Below are 22185 nucleotides of genomic sequence, written 5' to 3'. Positions count from 1 at the left end.
GCCGTAGCCCAATCAACGTCTTAGCCCGGCCCCCAGGCTCAGGCCAGCCGCCCAATCAGCGGTAGGTTCGGACCCAATCAGCACCAGACCCGGCCTCTCGCTCTCATCTCCGAAGCCACAGACCAATCAGAGGTTCGGTCCTTCCTCTCTCCTCGCATTCCCCAGACGCAGCCCAATCAGAGGCTAGATGAGCCCTCCTATCTCACGTCATCCCCGAACCTCGGACCAATCAGCGGTCGGTTCGGCCCCACCTCTTCAGCCTCGACTCTGAGGCGCCTTGTTAGCACGGAGGCAGCAGCAGCTCGAGCCGGATCCGAACGTAGGGTGGCCGGAGAAGGCGGCGGCGGCTGCAGCGGAGAAGGCGCGGGCTCAGCGGGGCTTATTCCCGCGCCGCTCTCGGGCCTCGAGTTTGCCGGGAAGCCTCCGCTGGGCGCTGGCGGCGGGCACGATGCGGCGGAGGCCGGGCCCGGGGCGGCAGCTGCTGCTGCTGCTGTTGCTGCTGCTGGGGGCGGGCGCGGCGGCGGCGCGGGGCGCGGGGGAGCCCGACAGCTCCCACTACCCGCAGGGCGAGCACCGAGCCGACTACGACCGGGAGGCGCTGCTGGGCGGCCAGGTGAGAGGGCCCAGCCGGGCCGGGCGGGGGAGGGGCGGGAATGCGGCTGCCCCCTACCCCCCCCCCCGGCCGAAGACCCCCCACAGCGCGGCCCGCCCCGGGGTGGGGGCGCCTCCGGTGCGCTCCCCGTCAGTCCCTCCGTCCTCCCTCAGAGCTCTGCGAGCGCTCCTCCTGTTGGCTCCGGCCCGCCCTCCACCTAGTGCCTATTATGTGCCCGGGGGGGGGGGGGGATCAGTAATAGCTAGCTCGATCCCGATCATTAACGTTTGCAGAGCGCTGGGCCACTGTGTGCAGACTCACTGCAGTGCGGGGCGGGGGTGAGGGAAGAGTGTTGTATTATCCTCGTTTGACACTGGGGGAAACTGAGGCAGGCGGCGGTTCAGGGGCGGGCCCAGGATCGTACAACTAGTGACATTCTGAGGCTGGATTTGAACTCGGGTCCCTCTCCCTCTGCCCACCTAGTAGTAGAAAGAAGGAAACAGCCCCTCCACGCAGTGAGCTTCCCTTCTAAGGGACGAAAAGCCCCTTCGGGGGAGGTGGAAGGGTCCCCAGAGGTCCTCTGGTCCCACCCCTCTATTTTAGGGTCGTGGAGGCCCAGTGGTGGCAAGTCAGTGGCAGAGCTGGTGACTCCAAACCCAAAGTTCAGTTCCTGCCCCTCCTGCATCGAGGGTCGTTGGTGCTTGGTTGATGGTACTTGTGCATACCCTTCTGCAAATGGGGAAACTGAGGCTTAGAGAGATCCCAGGTCTGGAAAGGCCTTGGAGATCACCTTCACTTCTACCCTGTTCCCTCACCTGTAAAATTAGAGGATCTCCAAGCTTTCTCCACCTGGTTCTGGAATACTGTGATCTAGCCCTTTCCAGCTCTGAATCTAGATAGAGCCTCCCTTTTGGACAACTCAGGAAATGGCTGGGGTGGGGCCAGGATCCATATGTTGGCCTCTTGAGTCCAAACCTGTTGTTCTTTTCACGGGACCGACTACCTCTGTAGGCATCCTCTAATCCACAGTTATGTATGCCTTAATTAACCACAAATTAATCCAAATTGATATCCAAGTGGGTTTTTACTTACATTTCCCAATTACGTTTTAGTGTGGTTTGGTTCAGGGACTTGGAATACCTGCTATAGCCCTAACTAAGGCTAGTTCTATGGATAAAGAATTGAGATCTACTGAAGCCCAAAGAAGAGATCTCTGGTGCTGGGGGTAGAATTCAGGTCTTGTGGCTTTGGGTCCTGGGTTCCTTTCACACATACAGGCTGCCTTTTCCCAGATAAGTTTCATAGCAAGGTCTCTTCTGCAGATGAGGTTTGGAGGGAGGAAGAGCACAAAGCAGAGGAAGGCTCCTTAGAATCTGCTCTTCAAGCACTCCCTCTCTGATATGTTTTCTGTAGTTTTTGGCCTGGATCCCAGGCCAGAGTTACTGGCCTTCTGAAACCTCATAGCACTTGTATCCTTGTCATGTACCTTCAGAGGACCTGGGCTAAGTCCCAACCCTGCTATGTGTGACCTTAGATATAGCACTTAAACCTTTCCAGACCTCAGTTTACTCAACTGTAAGATGAGAAGTTGGGCTAAGTTCATCCCAGCTCTAAACCCCATGATCCTATGATAAGGGGTTCCCTCAAAAACTTTGTGGAGTGGGTAGCACAAGGATTATTATTATCTCCATTTTAAAGCTAAGGAAACACGATTTGGAGAAGAGAACTTGCCTGTGGTCGTAGGGATAATAAATTTCAGGGCCAGGTCTCAAACCCCTGGCTTCTGACACTTAAGATCGATGCCCTCACCACCACAGGGTGCTGATCATGTGTGTAAGCCTCCTCTTAAGCTCTTCAAACTCATTCCTTGCCTTGGCTGCTGAAGCCAGCGGGCAGTGGCAGACTACTTCTGAGGCATGGCACTTTGCAAATTCATGTCCAAATTTTGGTCCCACCCAAAGTAATCCCTGACCTGTTTCATTCATTCTTTTGTCTCTTTCCTCCCAAAGGCAGAAGCAGATGAATATGAAAAACTCAGCCCAGAAGAGCAGCAGAAAAGACTGAAGTCAATCATTAAGAAAATCGATGTGGATGGTGATGGGTTCCTTACTGAAAGTAAGGATCCTCTTTTCCCATTGCTAACCCAAGAAATCAGTTCCTATGAGAAATGTCACTCCAGAGTTTGAGAGTGAATGTCTCTTGAACGTAGATTGTTGGCTTTCTCCAAAATTTAGTATTGTGAGAGAGAAAGATGAGGGAATGTGTTTTATGACTGAAAAAAAGGCATAGAGTAACAAAGAGGAGTAAATGCTTGTCCCGTGACTCACGTATGCATGCGTGCATATATGACTACATTTAGTAGCTATAAAGAATGAAAGTCTACTTTACAACTAAAAACCTTAAACCTCATCCTCCTTAAAATGCTAATAATGGCACTTTGCATGGTCAGAGAAATGCACTTTATGTAGAAAGCGATTGAATTCATTTCCTTGTAAATGTACGAGAGAGGGGAAAGGGCTAATTGCATTTGGAATAATGGTTGAATTGCATTATTTGTCATTGGTTTAATATAATAAACGCTTGATTGCCCATGGGATCCTGGGCATTGTGGTAGGTGCTCTCATTAAAATCAGATGCACAATTGATCAGAGCAGAAGGTCTGGTCCTCTCCCATGAGCTCTCTTTCTCTGTTCATCCAGAAAATCCAAATATTTTTTGCAATCAGTGACCTTAGGGAGGTTATGAGCTAGCTTTTATCCTCATTTCACAGATGAAGAAATGAGACCCCACAGGTTTCAAGGACGTGTGCAATGTAGCTTGTCAGTGGCAGAGCTGTTAGTCTCCTCATCCCTTCCTAGACCATTGTTCTTCCCCCAGTAATGAGCTCCTCCCCTCTAGAGAAGGGCTGGAATGGGGACTTTTCTGCATTTAAGAGCTTGAAGAAGCCCCATTCCACCCAGTGTCCGTCCTAGAAGTTTCCTCCTTTGTGGCTGGGCAGTGTGTGGCCCTGGGGCCAGGATCTCCCACGTCTTTGGGAGGTGGGGGTGGGGGGGGTGGGCGGAGGCAGGGCTTTTGCCCATGGCTCTTGTGTTTGTCCCTCATTTTGGAAAGTCCCAGTTCAGTCAGCTGGTCCACAGGGACCAGTCTTCATGACTGGGAATTAGAAGTATTTTTCCTCTGGGTCTTTACATTTGATTTCATTGACTTGGTTAAAGTTGCCCCTGAGGATTTCTTATGTCGGGAATGTTGTACTGGAACAGCCCCGGCCTTCCCTGTTTTCCCTTCAGTCAACTGCCACCATCTTCCCTGGAGTAAAGAACAAGAGTCACCTCCAATTTGACATGTTTCCTCCTCACAGCACTCCTTTTGTCACTGCAGGAGCAATTTGGGCAAAGTGCACGGCTTTTCATTCTTTTATCTACAGTCTTTTGGCTACATAGAAATTGTCCTTTGGACTCGTTGGCATTTGGGGTTTGGATGGTTTGAGGGAATCATGTTTAATCACTGTAATCGTTTTTTGGGGCAGAGGTGAGGCAATTGGGGTTAAGTGACTTGCCCAGGGTCACACAGCTAGTAAGTGTCAATTGTCTGAGGCCAGATTTGAACTCAGGTTCTCCTGAATCCAGGGCTGGTGCTCTATCCACTGTGGCCCCTAATCAACTTAATCTTAAACTGTTTGTCTCCCCACCCTCCCCTTTCACCCTCCACCACATACTCAAATGGCTCCATTTCAATCTCCTGGTGTTTTTTTAATGCTTTTTTGCCTGTTTAGAAAAAAGCCAACTCATCTGTTAACCAAAGATTAATTTTCTCTCATTTTTAAAGGAAATAATTCAGATACAATTTAACCCCGTGAAAAGACAAATTCTCTCAACTTCCAATTGAGGAAAGTAATATTGTATTACAACTGTTTTCTTAAACTGAAGCTGAAAATTTATTTTCTTCAGGAGCTAGAGATTTGTTTCTATTTCCTGACAGGCATTTGGGGATTGGATGGGTTATGGTAGGTGACCATTTTTTTCCATCTAAAAAGGTCCTTTGAACGTTCAGAATGAAAATGATCCGTTCTCTCTGTGATGGTCATTCCCCCAGATGAACTCAGCACATGGATTCAGATGTCCTTCAAACACTACGCCATGCAGGAGGCAAAGCAGCAGTTTGCCGAGTATGACAAAAATAGCGATGGCGTGGTGACGTGGGCCGAGTACAACATTCAGATGTACGACCGGGTCATCGACTTCGATGAGAACGCTGTTCTGGATGATGCGGAGGAGGAATCTTTTAGGCAGGTGAGTCTGTTTGTCCTGATCATATCAGGGCACTCTCCCATCTTCCTAAAGCGCCCCAGGTGGTCTCGGATCATTTCCTAGAAGGCCGGGTTCTCCAGGCACTTCTCTGTTGTGCTTCACTGACTTCTTTGATAGCTTCTCTTTTCTCTGGTACTTTGGAGTTTTGCCAGTGTCTCTTGTAGTTATTTCCCAGTTGGAGCATCTGGCCTCCTGTATTCCAAAGCCCTTCTTTTTAAAAAAGATACATCTCTTTATCTTTGTTAGTTTGATGAAGACTATTTTTGTTAGTGTTCGTGAAACATCAAATGAAAATTGTAACTGAAGAGGCTATGAAGGCCAGCTATTGTTTTGAAGATACACTCATTAAAATCCTTAAAAGGGGATTTCTAAATTATCGTTCTAAATTGAATTCAGTGGTTGTTTTTCATTATTTAAAGCAGTTACCCTAGTTACACTTAATTATAGTATAGCTTTTGTTGTCCCTTAAGATCCTACACCCCCTTTTCTGCCCTCCCCCCCCCCATGCACAATTTGCAAAAATCCATACTTTTATCAGGCAATCCTAGGAAATTCAGTAATTTTAAAATACTGCATGTGTTTTTACATGGCAGGGCTGAAAGCTTCTGTGTTTACAAAGATCACTTTTCACAATTCTTTTTTAAGATGACATTTTAAAATGAAAAAATGAAGCCTACTACTGTAGTCACAGGACAGTATATTTTAAGAGCATTAGTCATATGGAAGGCTTTCCCCTCAAAAAGGAGGCCTTTTTCTTAGGTTTTTATTCTGCAACTTTGTTAGCTTTCCTGACAGGCTTTTTTATAATACTTATTTAAATGCAAAAAAAAAATTTTAAAGGGTTTATTTTGGTTGTGTTAGGATCTCAAACCATTGGGACCCACTTGAGGCTCCTTAGGGGCTACATGTGCTGGCTGGCGGTGAGGGTGTCCGAACATTGCATTTATCTGTTCCCTCTCCTTCCTTTCCTCCGTCCCCTTCTCAAGAACCCCCAATGAAGGGAAGGGAGTAACGGAGATCACAGCCTCTTCCCTTAGCCATCCTCTTCTCTGGATGCACTAGATGGACAGAGCTGGTCAAAAGAGGTCAAAGGTGTGGATAGTGGTGGTTGTTCTTTGGTTATAATCCTGTAGGGGGAGGGGTAAGAAGCCTATTCTGTGGACTGGTGCTCGCACTGTGCCTCCTGCAGCTAGTGAGGACTTTGGGCATCCTTTCTCTGGCACCCTGCAGCTTTCTCAGCTCTGCTCACAGTCCCGTCCCCCCCCTCCAAGGGCTGAGAGTTCACAGTGTAACCCCCGGGTCATTTCCATCATCACCAAAATTAGGCCTTTTTAGTCTGACCCTCCTGCCTCCATGATGGAGCTGATAAGAGTGTCAGATTGAGCATCATCTCGTTCAAAACTTTGATAGATGAGGAAATGGAGGCTCAGAAGGGAAGAGATGTGCCAAAGAGCCCACAATGAGAGGGTTTTAGAGCTGGCATGCACGAAGTTTTCTGCCTCCCATCATATCACACTGCCTGCCCCCTGATAGATGATCTGTTATTACTGTTTCCAGTGTAGTTTCTGTGGTAATCACTTTTTCCTCAATGAAGAGACATTAGTCAATGATAGATACTCAGTAGCTTTGTTGTAAATCATTTCATTTTAATTAAAAACAATTTTTTTAACAGAGAGGCATATCAGGTTTCAAGTAAGGCACATGTTATTAGGTTCATAAGATACAATTTTGTTTTATGGGTTATTTTGCCGACATAGGTTAAAAACGCATTTGACTATTACAAAAATTGGCTATTTGCTGTCATGGTAATCTGCTGTAACAATGAGATCTCACATTTCCACGGCATTTTGAAAATCACTGATGGCTTTCCTTTGTGATGTATGTAGTGGGAATATTGTCCTCGTTTTGCACCTAAGGAAATTGAGGATGATATGGACGAAAGGACTTTTCCAGAGGCATTCTGGGGTTCTAACACTGGCCTGTTTTCAGAGTTGGAAAGGACGTGGAAGCTCTCTGCTCCATCCTGCCCTCGACCCACAATCTTCTCTAGAAGTCAGTCAGCATCTACCTGAAAGGTCTGGGAGGGCAAGTCCATAGCAGCCACCCAATTTTCAGAGAGCCCTGATTGTGAGGAGTTTTTTTTCTGTAAAAGCGTATGGGCAACTGTCCCCAGGTCAGGAATAGAAATGAAGTCCAGTATTCCCTGCAGAGACTCTCTTTAAAAATTACATGACACATGAAGTTTTAGGTTCACAATTCTGAATTCTAAACTAGACAGCTTAACACACAGGTTCATATTTTTACATTGGAAAAGCTGGGGGTGACTTTCCTTTGTAAAATGATTTCTCTCTACCAAGAGTGTACTGTTTGACTCTCATGTCAAGCCTTCCTCTGCTGTCAGGCTTGCTCATCTCAGGGGCCTGCTCCATCCTCTAATTAAAATGGTAAATGCAAATCACTCTTTATTAATCACTAGGAGATTTTGGCAAGGGCAGATGGGGAGAAAAGGCGAAACTAATTGTGTTATTGAGACTTAGGATCTTCTGAGTTCTTCTGTCCTGTGCCTGTCATGCCCACTCTTATAAGTAAAGCATTGGCATCAGTAAAACTCCAGCCTTTTCCAAAACAAAAAATAGGACATCGTAGTCATTTCTGTCCTAGCCTGGGGCACCCCAGACATATGTCAGCTCTTTTTTAGTCAGAAAATTTTCACCTTTGTATCTAGTCTGACCCTCCCTTTTCTGACAGTCTGTGCTGTGTTGATGGTTTACAATACAGGATCCCTGGGCCAGGAAAGTCAAATAAAAATTCAGTACCAATATTGTTTCAAAGTAACATGTTTTATTAAGTGCACAGAGCATTTTGGAACTTAAATTTAGGAATTTTAGGAAAAATAACTACATAAAGAGGTCATATAACACTTGAGAAATATCATCTTGATTTTGAAGAAAAAATAGCTAGCACTTTACATAGAGCCCTTTGCAGTCTGTGTTCTCTCATTTGATCCTTATAACTACCTTGTAAGGCAGGTGCACTTACGTCCATTTTATAGTTGAGGAAAACTGAGGCAGACCTACCCTCTGCTGAGCGACGTGCCCAGGGTCACACACCTTGCCAGATTCTGAGGCAGGACTCTAACCATTACGGTGCCTCACTGCCTCCACGATATAAGGAATGTTTCTAGCAGCTGGAAAGGTATGTGTGCAGCCAAAAAAAAACCAAGTGTGCATTTGCCTCTTGACCATCCTCGTAAGGACAGTCTTGATTTGGGGCCCTATTTCTTTGGGTGTTCTCATTATGTAATTACTTTCTCTTTTGAGACATGCAGAAGATGGATAGTGAGGGCCTGATGGAAGAAATGTGGCTTCCTAAATAAGCATCATTTGGGCCCCTCAGAAGAGCCAGTCCAGCCCCTCACATAGAGTGACAGAGTGTTCTTTCCTCTCAATCTAGTGTTCTTCCCATAACACTTCTCGGTTGCTCTGCGTCGTGTTCCCCCCTCCCACCCCCGCCTCCTGACCCCAGCAGTTTAGCACATCACTGTTCTCTAGGTGGTTCATTAAGTTAGCATTTAATCCACTGTGCCACCTAGCTGTTGATTGGCTGGCTGGTTGCCCTCAGAATATCTAGTCTACCCGGCCCCTGAACTTGAACCTCTTGCCTCTGTCACTTCCCTGACAAGGGTTTGCTTGTAGCTCTCTTGTGGCCCACTACCTCCTGAGGCAGCTCTTTCCACTTTGGGAAAGCCTTGTTAGGTGAGGAAATGTTTCCTTACATTGATCTAAGCTGTGCTGGCCCAAGCAGAAGAAGCCTAACCCTCCCATAGGGCATCCCTTCAAATATGTGAAGACTGCTGTCATGCCCCCCTTAAGTATTCTTTGCCAGTCTCTACACACCCCAGATTTTTTCATTCATCATCGTTTGGTGTGATCTGTAAACCCCTGGACCTCTTGAAATTTCCTCTTAAGAATATTTTTTCCCATACTTTGTGGATCTCAGTTCTCCAAAACCTTAGACTTGCCTGGACCCTCCCCAATCTGGTAAGACAGGATTTTTGTTCCCTCCTGCCAGGAATTTTAATCCTAAATTAGAATCAAATGTAAAAATCTTCTGCAAATGAGGGATGTAAACACCGAACAAAAAGTGGTGTGTGTGGGCAGCTAGGTGGCGCAGTGGATAAAGCACTGGCCTTGGATTCAGGAGGACCTGAGTTCAAATCCAGCCTCAGATACTTGACACTTAACCAGCTATGTGACCCTGGGCAAGTCACTTTAATCCTCATTGCCCTGCAAAAACAAAAACAAAACAAAACACACACAAAAAAAGTGGTGTGTGCTATCTGTTTTTTATAAAGTCTTTAAAAAAAATCAGTTGTTTAAAGAAAGTTAAAAGTTGCAGACTAAAAAGTTTCACAACCCCAAATAAAACAGTATTGATCAGCGAGCATGATTGAATGCCTGGGTAAAATTCAGATATCTTGTTCATTGATTTTTGCTTTTTCATATGCTGCCAGGTAGAAGGGAATTGTTGACAAGTGTAAGAGTATGAGGTCCTATGAAATGCCTGGAATAGCATTTCTTGGTTTATTGTGTGAAGAACTGCCCTGCACAGCATTTCCAAGAAGGGGAATTAAAGTAGGAGGGGTCGTCTGGTGAAAGCTCTCGGGCCATTTCTGAGGGCAGCCGATGCCCAGCTTCATCTCTTTAAGATACAGCTTTGCCTGGGCTTCCTCCACATTTGAGGAGCCATAACTTGTTCTAATACTAAAGATTTTTTTTTTCTTCATGTAAAATCTTTTGTCTGCCAAAAGGTGGCAGCTTTGTTCTTTTCCAGCTCTGCTGCTTTGTTTTGTGCATACTGGTACTGAAAGGAACTTAAAAAAAAAATAAACATTTTTTTTTTTACTTATAGTTTTGAGTTCCAAATTTTATCCCTCCTTCCTCTATCCCCTCTCTGAGGTGACAAGCAATCAGTTGAGGGTCCTACATGTACAATTATGTAAAACGTTACCATATTAACCACAAAATGAACTTTTAAAGCATTGTTTTTCTTGTCCTGTTTTTTGGCTGTTTTACTCTGAGCCCCCTTCTGCCTCTCAAACACATTGAAAGAACAAAGACTTTAAGACTAATAAGCATTTCTTTCTAAAAGTTTTTGTTTTCTGTTTCCAAGGTGGTCCCCAAGGCCCTTACCTAGCATGGGTTTCTGTATCTTTCAAGCCAGTTTTCCTCTCTTGTGCAGTTTTGAATGTTGTAGAAAATGTTTGAGCTTAGTTTCTTTTGTAAAAAGCCTGACAGTAACTGACAAATGTAAACCAGAAAACTTTACTTTCTTGAAACTTCAACTTGGGGAGAAAGAGCCTTTCTTTGATAGATAAAACTTGCCAAGTAATGCCCTTAGCTGAAACACGGGCCTTTTGCTTGGGAATTGAACAGTCCTTTCATAAGGAAACCCGAGCACTCGGCCTTGTCAATGGTGGCTTGTTCTTTTTGAACTCGTCTGGCTCAGCGTGAAAGGAGTTCTTGCTTGTCGGCATTTTTCCATGTTTGTGTTCAATGTGAAATGCACAGGGTTCAGTCTGAACAAGCAGATGCACAAGACTGACAGGTGTCCTAAGGAGTAAAGATTGAAGTCAGGAGCTGTCAGTTCAAAGCAGCCACTTGAAAACAAACTTCTCCCTCTTCAGTTTGGCTGGATGATTGGCTCCCTGTTGTGTGCCTGAGTCTTAGAAGGTAATATTCCTTTTGGGACTCTGGGTGAAGGGCTGCCCAGAGGGCACCATGGCGGGGACAGACACATTAAACGGAGCTCCAGAAGAAGGCTTCAGAGGGACACTTAATGATGGACAGCTAATTAGAGCAATTTATGCCATCGTTCACACACATTCATAGACAGAGCACTGTGCTGCTTGAAGCTGATATAAGTCCAGTCGATACTAGGCCCCAGAGTCTAGAAGGCCTGAGTTCAAATTCTGCCTCAGACACTCACCAGCTGTTTGTCCTGGGGAAGATAGTTAACTGCTGGCTGCCAGTTTCCTTATCTATAAAATGAAGGTGGGGTGGGTGTGGGTTTCATAGTAGTACCTTTTCTCTCAGTTGTGAGGATTGAATGAGATGATATTTGGAAAGGTCTTTGAAAACCATAACATTATATAAATGATAACTATTATTATTTTTATTGTACCAGAACACAGGTAATAATAATAATAATAATAATAATAATAATAACAACAACAACATAATTAAGTTAGACTTATAAAACAAAGTGCTCAGTAAGGGAGATGGGGGTGTGGCGGTGTGGGTGATAATGTAATAGTTCAGTTGGCAAATGAGGAGGGAGGATATTCCAGTCATAGAAAATGATGCAGGCAAAGGCGTGGAGTTGGGAGGGCCCAGGATGCAGGTAACAGATGGGAGAAGTGATGAGAGAAGGCTTTAAAGCTATTGGCTATGCCACAGAGTAACGGTACCTGCAATGCTTGGCCAAGGAATTTGTGCTGGTATTTAATAGATAGGTTAGAAACATGCTGCCTTTCTTCCTTAAGAGAGAAGCAGAGGGGCAGTGGTAGAGCCTTTCAATGTGGAGTTGGAGGACCTGGGTTCAGATGACAACTGATGCCGTTTGGATGAGTGGCCTTGGACCATTAACACCTTTGAACCTCAGTTGCCTCATCTGTTAAATGAAACCCCAAATAATCTGGTATAGAAGACTGCTCTAAACCTCGGAGATGGGATCCTACTAGAGCTGCATGGGAGCCTTAATTGACCCTTTACTTTAGCATTATTTTCTAATATGTATGCTGTTGCGGACTTACATGATCTCTCAGCTCTCTGCACTTGCCCTCTCAGGACTGTGGCTACTGCGGGGGCTGAGCAGTGGGAATGGGAAGAGTAGGACACACAGTGATGCAAAAGAGTCAGTTTTTCTTAGGCATTAAAAAGTAAGGACAAGCCAATCTGGAGAACAATCTGGAACTATGCCCAGAGGACTATTAAACTCTGTGTACTCTTTGACCCAGCAATGCCACCCCACAGAGATCAAAGGAAAAGGGCCTACAGTTGAAAAAATATTAATAGCAGCTCTTTTTGTGGTGGCTAGGAGTTGGAAATTGAAGGGATACCCAGATACCCATCAATTGGGGAATGGCTGACCAAGTTGGCATGTGATTGTGCTAAAATACTCTTGTGCTATAAGAAATGATGAGCAGGATGCTTTCAGAAAAACCAAGGAAGACTTAGATGAACTGATGCAAAGTGAAGTAAGCAGAACCAGAAACATTGTACACAGCAATAGTAATATTAAATGATAATCAACTGTGAATGACTTAGCTATTCTCATCAACACACTGATAAAGACAATTCTGAAGGCCTTATGGAGAAAAATGCTATCCACCTCCAGAGAGATTGAAGCATACTTTTATTGGGGGGTGGCAATGAGGGTTTAAGTGACTTGCCCAGGGTCACACAGCTAGTAAGTGTCAAGTGTCTGAGGCTGGATTTGAACTTAGGTCCCCCTGAATCCAGGGCCGGTACTCTATCCACTGCACCACCTAGCTGCCCCTGAAGCATACTTTCTAAAGTTTTTTTTTTGGGGGGGGGGTTGTGTTTTGTTTTTTTACAACATGGCTAATATGGAAATGTTTTATATGACTGCACGTGTATAATCTGTATCAAAGTACTTTCCTTCTCAAGAGGGGGAAGGTTCGAAATTTGGAACTAAAAAATTATAAAATGCAAATGTCAAAAATAGTTTTTACATGTAATTGAAGGAAAAAAATCACAAAATATTTTTTAAAAAGTAAGAACTTTTGGAAAAAAGAGTTTTGCATACCAGGACACACTTCCTGTAGACCAACAATTGGGAAGGTGGGGTTTAAACTCCTGGTGTGGCAGAGAGGAGTCTTAATTCAGTAGTTATTGACGTGTACCGACAGGGCCTCGTTCACAGATGATACGCTTGTGATGTAGCACAGAGCCCAATGGTGGTTTTACAGGAAGGCTTCGTTATATTTGGAGAAAGGAAGATGACGAGGGAAGGCTACCAAGCATTTGCTGTTTAAACTCACTATTGCCACGGCTGGATTTGCGCTAGAATATAATCCAGTGAAATCTTATAAAGCCAGGTTAGAATGCTGGGCCCAGAGTCAGGAAGACCTAGGTTCAAATCCAGCCTCAGACACCTGCTGGCAGTGTGACCCTGGCTAAGTCACTTCACCCTGTTTGCCTCAGTTTCCTTGTCTGTAAAGTCAGCTGAAGAAGGAAATGACAAACTGCTCCACTGTCTTTGCCAAGAAAACTCCAAACGGGGTCACAGAGATCGAACACGAGCGAGAGCAGCTGGACAGCGACAACGCCGGCCTGTAAAGGCCTTCCTGGGGAGGCGGGCGCGCTCATCGTAAAGATAGCTCTCGACTTCTGTTTATACAGGCTTCCCGATCTCAGATCTTCTCCCTCCCTGCCCCTCCCCAGACCGCAGGCAATCTGATATAGGTTACATACACACATGCATGCATACATACACACATACATGCATGCATGCATACATACATACATGCACACATGCATACATACATACATACATACATGCATGCATGCGTGCATAATAACATGGATCACATTTCTGCATGAGTCCTGTTATAAGAGGAAAATCCGAGCAATGACGAAAAACCTCAAAATAGGAAAACATCAGCACCAAAAACAAAAGAAATAGCATGGTTCATTCAGCATCTATACTCCACAGCTCTTTTTTTTTTCCCTGGATTTGGAGATCCTCTTCTATCATGAGTTCCCTGGAACTCTTCTGTACCATGGGCATATTAATCTTAAGATATTTTTACAAGTAGGGAAGAATGAAAAAGAAAGGGGTGTGTTGTTTGAAAATGTATGGGGCCGCCTATCTCTGTTCCAAGTGTTAGGGAATTTAGCTGGGGTTTCTAATATATTGTTACTTAGAAATTAGAAGGGGGCGGCTAGGTGGCGCAGTGGATAAAGCACTGACCCTGGATTCAGGAGTTCCTGAGTTCAAATCCGGCCTCAGACAATTGACACTTAGTAGCTGTGTGACCTTGGGCAAGTCACTTAACCCCCATTGCCCCGCCCCCCCCCCCCCCAAATTAGAGGCTATAGCACCAGTTTGGGGCATTAAGTGTTTGTCAAAGCATATTAAATATTAGTAAAGAAGGAGCACATGACTCAGAAAGTTCAGAAGAGGAGAGAGAGTTAAAGCACGTCTGCTCCCTTCAGAGTCCTAGGCCAAGAGCGTGTGAGAGAGCGTAAGTTCGCTTCAATCCAGAGGAGAGGTGGCCCTTACACCCTGGTCCAAGCTAATTGGCTAGCATCCTTCAAATCGATTGTTTTACTGGACTTGAGGGTGGTCCATGAGCAGTACATGCTGAGGTCAGAGTACAGAGGACAGACCCTCTGAGGGGAAGACTTTCAAGTAGCTGTGGTTTTAATCTGTATTGCCTCTTCACAGCCCAAGGTCCAACTGCATTTCCTTTGAAATTCTCCTGACTCTGGGCTGGCCTTAAGAAAGGCCAGGCAAGGCTCTCTGGGTCCCCTAGAACCTCATTATGTTCTCGCAGGGGGAAAATGATCTGGAACCTTACTCTTCTAACACTGTTGACATGGGCAAAAATCCCAGAAGACTAGATGGAGAGTTAAAGGGTCTTAGTGTGGTATCACAGTAGGAATCAAGAAGCTAGACTCTAGAGTGAGTTCCCTAATGACTCACTCTCTGACCCTGGCAAAGCATTTAACTTCTGTTACTTTTCCAAACATCTGGTAAATGAATAGCATTTGTTCTATTTTCTCTTGTATCTATGAGGTACTAAGTGATAGAATTGTGGGGACCCATTTTTAACTGGGGAGTGTTAGCTAAGCGGCTAGCCACAATATTGGGGCAAGGAAGGAGACCGGCAGCCTCCCTCAAAAAAGAACAGGATTTATTTTATCAAGAACTAACTTTAAAAAAACAACAAAACACAAATAGGATCAGTAGGATCAAAGGAAAGGAAATAAAATGGGGAAAGGGAAATTATACAACCTGAAAAATACCACTGCCCAGGAATCAGCTGAGAATGCACAGCAGAGCTCCTGTAACTTTCCAGTTTCCAGCTAGAATGGTGAATTCTCCTCTCCATTCCCAGAAAACCCCACACAGCCCCCAGCCAATTGGCTGGCCACTCTGACAGTCATATGACTGCCCTCACTAGGCTTCCAATCATAATTTTGCTAGGCCCATGTAGGTGTTGGCGAGTGGTGATGATGTGAGGTGCCAGCGCCATGGCAATGGCTACAACCAGTGGGTGGAGCACTGTGCGGTTTGTGGAGCCCCAGGCCAGTGTGTGCTGAGGCATAAAAACCTCAAATAACAATTAATTCTTTACAGAATGTATATTAACATGGTTTTGAAAATAAGACATGCTTGTATGAATTTAAGATATTTTGTGGTAATATGATTATTACTTTCTAATGTTTAATTTTTTTTTTTTGGTGGAGGCAATTGGGGTTAAGTGACTTGCCCAGGGTCACACAGCTAGTAAGTGTCAAGTGTCTGAGGCTGGATTTGAACTCAGGTCCTCCTGATTCCAGGGCCAGTGGTCTATCCACTGCACCACCCAGCTGCCCCGTGTTTGAATCTTAATAAGAAAAAGGATATGCATGAACTCTGAGGTATCTAAGCAGACCTTTGGAAATGTTTCCTTTATTTTTGAAGCTTCATTTAAAGGACAAGAAACGATTTGAAAAAGCGAATCAAGATGCAGTTCCTGGTCTGAGCCTTGTCGAATTTATTGCTTTTGAGCATCCTGAAGAGGTTGATTACATGACGGTAAGGAGGAAACATTTTTACTCTATTATTTAGTGATGGAATCTGGTAACCTGTGTCAGACGGAGCTACATAAATTCTGTAATTGCTTGGCTTTTAGCTGTTAAATGTAGAAACCTTTTAGAGAGTGAACAGATCTAGTTAGAGAACTGAAGGCCCAGAAAAATTTTTCCTCCCCTAGGTTTCTCTCCTTTTCTCTCCCCTTCTCTGCAATTTTAAGGGAATAAGTGAATTTGAATTATGTCTTTTCCTCCTTTTTCATTGCCTAGAGCCTTCATATTTCTTTATATATCAGTCATCACTTTTTAAATGATAAAATCTGATGTATTGTTATGTTCCTAATGAAGTAATTATGAGGTTTGTAGAAGCATTTAAAAAATATTTATTTTAAAATTCTTTCAAAAATTTAAATTTTTTGTCCCCTTGCACAAAAAACAAAGAAGGAAATATTTTCTCCCCCAAAGCTTTGGGAAATTTTATCATCTCCTAGACCTTAAAGGAACCCTTTCCCTTTCTTTCATAGTATATTTCTATATCTGTACCTCACTTATATCTTAATGACTTATGGTGGTGATTCCATCCTTTGTACAAGAAGATGCTGCTGCTCAACCTCCCTGTGTAGGGCATTTGTGGCATCTTCATCAGTCTCTACTCACGATGTCCGGCTCTTTGGGAAAGATTGCTGGTTGGTGTAAGGGATGGAGTCAGATGTGTGTTTGATGGGCTTGGCCTTATTAACACTGCTCTGAAGACGTGAGCTAACTGGTCTGGAAAGCATCTGAGGAAACAAAGAGACAAAAGATATTCAAGTGCTAAGAAACAGTTCTCATTTGTCTCTGACAGCCGAGCTAACCAGGGATCAGGCCCATAGAAGGTTTGAAACAAGATGGGGATGGGGGGTGTTTCTGCTGTCCAAGGCCTCTGAAAGATGGGAACTGTCGCTGCTGCTTCCTCCACGTCAGTGTGACACACCTCATGTGGCACCTGCCTCGCTCAGGCCTGTCACTGCTCTGTCTCACACTGACATGTGCGTCCACCCGCTCTCATTGTTGCCTGGTTTGCTTCCGTCGGTGCAGGATTCCAAGCCAGGCACACAGCATTCATTCATTTTTTCTCCACCAGCAGTTCCGTAATTTTTATCCTCAGCACTGACATTCTTTCCTGCGCTCCAGGCTCCTGTGTATAGCTGTCTGTTAGTCGCTCCCATTTGGGTATCAGGAGTTTAATAGGTAGAACACATCTTACTCCCTTGACTACTTTTTAAAAACCAGCTCTTCATCTCACTTTTCCCCTGACTCTTCATGTTGACACCATTCTCTTTGGTTCCATTATCCCTTCTATCCAGTTTTTAGCAAAGACTGTCCATATTCCCCTTTTTTAGATCTATTTTTCATCCATACCGGTCCCCCCCAGGTACTGTGATCAAGGGCCTCATCTGACTCAGTCAGCAAGTGCCTGTTATGCATCAGACAGTTTGCTAAGCACTGGGGATTCAGAGGAAGGTCAGCCATGGTCCCTGCCCTCAAGGAGTTTGCAGTCATCTCTCTGCAGCTTCCTAGCTGACCTCCCTGTTTTCAGTATCTTTCTGCTGGCACTAGAAGGAACCAGGTATGCCATGTGGATCCAGTTTGGCCCTTAAAGACATTTTGTTTTGTTTTGATTTGGTTTGGTTTTTTTTGCAGGGCAATGAGGGTTAAGTGACTTGCCCAAGGTCACACAGCTAGTACATGTCAAGTGTCTGAGGTCAGATTTGAACTCGGGTCCTCCTGAATGCAGAGCCAATGCTTTATCCACTGCACCACCTAACTGCCCCCTTAAAGACATTTTAAAATTCCAGTTCTTCTAGTGCTGTGAGAAGGGGAAAGGGAAAGAGGAGAAAGGAGAAGGGGAAACAAGTGGAAGGGAAGGGGAAGCATTCCTGTAATCTGTGGGTGCACTCCTCCATATCACTGATGACGCTGAGTCTGCATCAACCATTGTGTGGTTTCTAGGCTCTGGAGGAGGGACCTAGGGATCGAAGTAGGAGGGGCCAGTTTTATTGGGAGGCCCCACTGCAGACAGGGCAGGTTTGTGGATGTGATGGAGTGAGGAGGAGGACCGGGAAGGATGGAGAAGTCATCAGTGGCAGCGCCAAGCACCAGATTTTCCAGGCTTGAGGTAAAACAGGCCTGATTGCTGATGATGTGGCCTGGCAACAAGGAAAGTTAATGTGATGGAGGCAGGCGTGGTGAACTCTCAGGGTTGTGTGTGATAGCAGCTCAGGGCTTTTCAAGATGCGAGGGGGGAGAGTGTAGAAAGAACAGACAAGTGCTGCTGAAGTCCTTTAGGAAAATGAAAAGGGGTCATTTGTGATCCCACTTATTGTGGATGCTACTTAGTTAAGATTTTGTGGTACTTGTTTCTTTCTTAATTAGATTTGTTTTAGCAGTGTTAGTGCCAGAATCATTACTCCCCCGCCCACCTTTTTAAAAAAAAATACATTGTCTTATCTTGTTCAGACTGTACATGTGAGAACTTCTCATGGGCCTGGAAACTCCTTAGGCAGCCTGGTGGCCCCCCTGTCCTTAGGGGCTTCGTGTAGTATTTTTTTTTTCCAGGCAAAGGGGGTTAAGTGACTTGCCTAGGGTGACACAGCTAGTAAGTGTCAGGTGTCTGTGGCCACATTTGAACTCAGGTCCTCCTGAATTCAGGGCCGGTACTTTATCCACTGCACCACCTAGCTGCCCCTTCATGTAGTATTAATAGACTTAGGTCAGACCTTGGACAGGCTTAGCCCACTGGAGCTCAGACTCACTGGCCTTAGTCTCTCTGATAACAGAGATTACTGATGTGCTCTTGTATGACTGACCAACATGCTTATCCCCAAATAGTTTTTATAATGCTCTTTTACAAATAACCAATTCAGAGGCCAAGGATCTTAAAGGTCTCAGTTTGGAAATCTGTACGATACTAAATCACAGTGACTTGTCTTTTCTTTGTTGAATATACAACAGGAATTTGTCATTCAAGAGGCTCTGGAAGAGCATGACAAGAATGGTGATGGATTTGTTAGTTTGGAAGAATTCCTTGGTGATTACAGACGAGACCCAAGTAAGCAACCTAAAGGAATCTGGGAAATTTGGAAATTTGGGGATTTGGGGGGAAAATGGGCTTGAGGAAAGAAGCAGTGGAAGGGAAGATTTCTTTTTTTCTTTTTCCCCCTTGGGACAATGAGGGTTAAGTGACTTGCCCAGGGTCACACAGCTAGTAAGTATCAAATGTTTGAGGTCAGATTTGAACTCAGGTCCTCCTGAATCCAGGGCCAGTGCTTTATCCACTGTACCACCAGCTGCCCAAATATTTCTTTTTAAGAGCCATTTTGAAGTCAGTTAAAAATGGAACCGTAAGAAGTATGTATGACTCTTTTTGGTAATTTTTGTTGTTCAGTCGCTCTCAGTTGTGTTCAACTCTTCGTGACCTCATTTGGAGTTTTGTCAGAAAAGATACTGGAGTGGTTTACTATTTCCTTTCCCAGCTCATTTTACAGATGAGGAAACTGAGGCAAACTGGATTAAGTGACTTGCCCGGGGTCACACAGGTAGTACGTGTCTGAGGCTGTGTTTGAATTCAGTTCTTCCTGATTCCAGGCCTGGCGCTGTACTGCGCCACCTAGCTGCTCAGGCCACCTAGCAACAAGTTCTTGGTCATAAGTTCCACTAAGTTAGAGTACAGATAAGAAAAAGGGACGCAGACTTAGTTTCAGAATTCTACCTCTTATTCTAGTTCATTATCTGGAATCAGAATATCTTCCACTTGTTCAAATTGTTAGATTGATAAGTTATTTTTAATACAAATGGAAGAGTTAAATAAGAGTTGGAATTCTGGAAATAAAATCTGATCTTGATGCCATTAGACCTTACTAAAGGAAGGGAAGACTGGTGTGATATTATCATAGTTGGATTAATGGATAAAAAGGACTTTTCATATTATTGGAGGTTAGAATTTTTTAGTGGGCACCTCCTCCCTTTAGCTTTGCCTCAAGAGAAACCACTACTGCCTTGTGTAGGTGTCAGATGAATTTAAAATCAGCCACCACCTCTTGCTTTAGCTGATGGCTGTTCAAATGGGCCGTTGTGGAAGTCCAAGTGGTACGCTTGACTACGCTGTAGCCCCCACAGGAGAAAACGCTCAGGGGCAGCCATGTGAACCATAGCGGTCACGTTTTATCTGACCTTTCTGCAGCACAAAGTGTCAGAGGGGCTGGTTTTTAAGTGGCTGCACGGGTAGCCACCCACCGTTCAGCGGGCTTAATTTTTGCTACCACCTTTGTTTCTTTCTTTATTGCTGGATTCCTGTAGGCTCTTTGTTTGTAACTGCTTGTGTTTATCTTCCTTGTTAAGCTGCAAATGAAGATCCAGAATGGATACTTGTTGAGAAAGACAGATTTGTGAATGACTATGACAAAGATGGGGACGGGAGGCTTGATCCCCAGGAACTTTTATCTTGGGTGGTGCCCAATAACCAGGGTATCGCACAAGAAGAGGTAAGTGATTAGCCCATCCTCATTTTGGTGCTATTTATAAGGGGAAAAACCCAACAAAATAAGTCTTACTCTAGCTGTGTTAATGAAGAAGTTCTTTAGCCATAGCATTCCAATACGATGAGACTATGAATATGGCTAGTGATACCTCCTTAACTAAGAAAATAAGTATGTTAGGGCTGAATTCCTGTTTTGTTTTGTTTTTTAATCTTCGGCAGGTCATTTATTTCTTTTTAAAATTTTTTTCTTTATAGTTATCTAATTTAATTTTTAAAAAAGTCTTTAAAGTAATAAACATTTTTATTTATAGTTTTGAGTTCTGATTTTTTCCCTCCCTTCCTTCCCCCTTTGCTGAGGCAGTAAGCAATCAGAGATGGGTTATATGTGTACATGAATCCCTGTTTAACAATATTTTATTTAGATAATATGGGACTAATAATGTTAATCTTTAATTGCTTGTCCCTTTCAGGGTTTGTTTTTATGGTATCTTGGATTGTGGGGGAGTTTCTGGAGAAGGGCATAAGAAGGAAGAAAAAAGGCAGGCTCATGGTCCACTGGGTCAGACTTTAGATATGAGACCCCAGCAATTGGCAGCCGAACACATAGCTTTAAAACCACATGAAAATCTAGTCATTTCACTTAAAATACTCATTTTTAAACCTAAAATCTTTTGCTTCAAAGGCTCTTCATCTAATTGAAGAAATGGATTTGAATAATGACTCCAAGCTTTCGGAGGCAGAAATCATTGAAAATCAAGACTTGTTTCTTACCAGTGAAGCTACTGATTATGGCCGGCAGCTACATGATGAACATTTCTACCACGATGAGCTTTAGAGGCCAGCGTTGCTCTCTGTCTGGGTGTGTCTGCAGTGGTGACAGCTTTGCCATGTGTTACCAGCCTGACTGTGGGGATACGGTGTCAATCTTAGGGTTTCCAATCTAAGTTTTGCTATGCTCAAACATTTTAGATTATGATCTTGGCCTTTTAGCAGAAAAATGAAATGAAAACCAGGTGTGAGTTTTAAAATTGTATTTAAGAAAACCGAAATTAATGTTTTGCCAAATGAATAAGTTGAACTGTTCCTAAATATTCCCTAATGTAGTCGTTATAGATGGAGCATTTGAGTTATAGTACCATACTTGAATAAAATGGAGGATTTAAATGATGTCTGAACATTATAATGTAAGTAATAAGTGACTGAGGTACCAGTAATTTTTGTTTAGTTTTATGTAGATTTTAATAATTTTGAAATGGAAGGAAAATGGACAATGCTTAGGTTTAGTGTTTGTGTTAAAACCTTCGAAGGAACTTCCTAACTTATACCTCACATATTAAGGTGGAGAGGTTCTGCTTAATTTTTAAACTGGTTTCTATAGAGGGTTTATTGTATGAAATAGAACTTTATATTTTTGCATATGTATAGATAGTCATTATATTTAATGTACAACTCTATAGCATTTTGGTGTGTGGAATTTAACATTGTCCAGAACCTTTTGCATTTTTGACTGATTAAAAAGGAAATGCCTCATCTTTCTACATCTTTGTTCTGTTTATTTATTTGGTAGTCCTTCCAACCTTAAAACCTTAAAAGCAAGACACTTTCCCTGACATTAAAGTCCTGTTTCACTTTACAGGGGCCTGCAGGGGTCTGAGCTTTCAAGAGGCCTTATCAGTGGTGCCGGAAGTCCACATCAGACCATACTGAAAGGCTCTCAGCTCCCTTCCAATGCTAAATCTAACATGCTGTGGTCTGAGGCTAGCCTACCCACTTCCTCCAAGAAGGAAGGCCATCCAAAGATCACCCACCAGATCATTTTTAATTTTTGCCACGGCACTCGGCAAAGACTGTCTACTAAAGCAATGAAGGGGCGCATTCTGTCAGTAGAGGAGGGGATGTTCACCTCAGGGAAGAAATCACCCATCTGATCCTCGATGTATT

General features: G+C 44.0%; 1 protein-coding gene across 1 annotated transcript; it reads left to right on the top strand.

Annotated features, from left to right (window-relative positions):
- The first annotated feature begins 244 nt into the window (after positions 1-244).
- Positions 245-21769, top strand: RCN2 (reticulocalbin 2). Its single transcript, XM_043990101.1, has 7 exons — positions 245-613; positions 2602-2707; positions 4685-4881; positions 15616-15729; positions 18720-18816; positions 20106-20248; positions 20927-21769. The coding sequence occupies exons 1-7, from the start codon at positions 449-451 to the stop codon at positions 21077-21079; spliced, it is 975 nt and encodes a 324-aa protein (XP_043846036.1). The 5' UTR covers positions 245-448; the 3' UTR covers positions 21080-21769.
- Positions 21770-22185: the final 416 nt, after the last annotated feature.

Source organism: Dromiciops gliroides, chromosome 2 (assembly GCF_019393635.1).
Source record: "Dromiciops gliroides isolate mDroGli1 chromosome 2, mDroGli1.pri, whole genome shotgun sequence".
In the NCBI taxonomy this organism is placed as follows: Eukaryota; Metazoa; Chordata; class Mammalia; order Microbiotheria; family Microbiotheriidae; genus Dromiciops; species Dromiciops gliroides.
This window is presented reverse-complemented; position numbering and strand designations above follow the sequence as displayed.

Bases quoted from the DNA above. Each gene is read 5' to 3' on its own strand.
- RCN2 (XM_043990101.1), top strand. From the start codon at position 449: ATGCGGCGGAGGCCGGGCCCGGGGCGGCAGCTGCTGCTGCTGCTGTTG. The intron at 4,882-15,615 runs GTGAGTCTGTTT...TTATTTTTGAAG, and splicing joins AGGAGGAATCTTTTAGGCAG to CTTCATTTAAAGGACAAGAA. The intron at 15,730-18,719 runs GTAAGGAGGAAA...AATATACAACAG, and splicing joins AAGAGGTTGATTACATGACG to GAATTTGTCATTCAAGAGGC.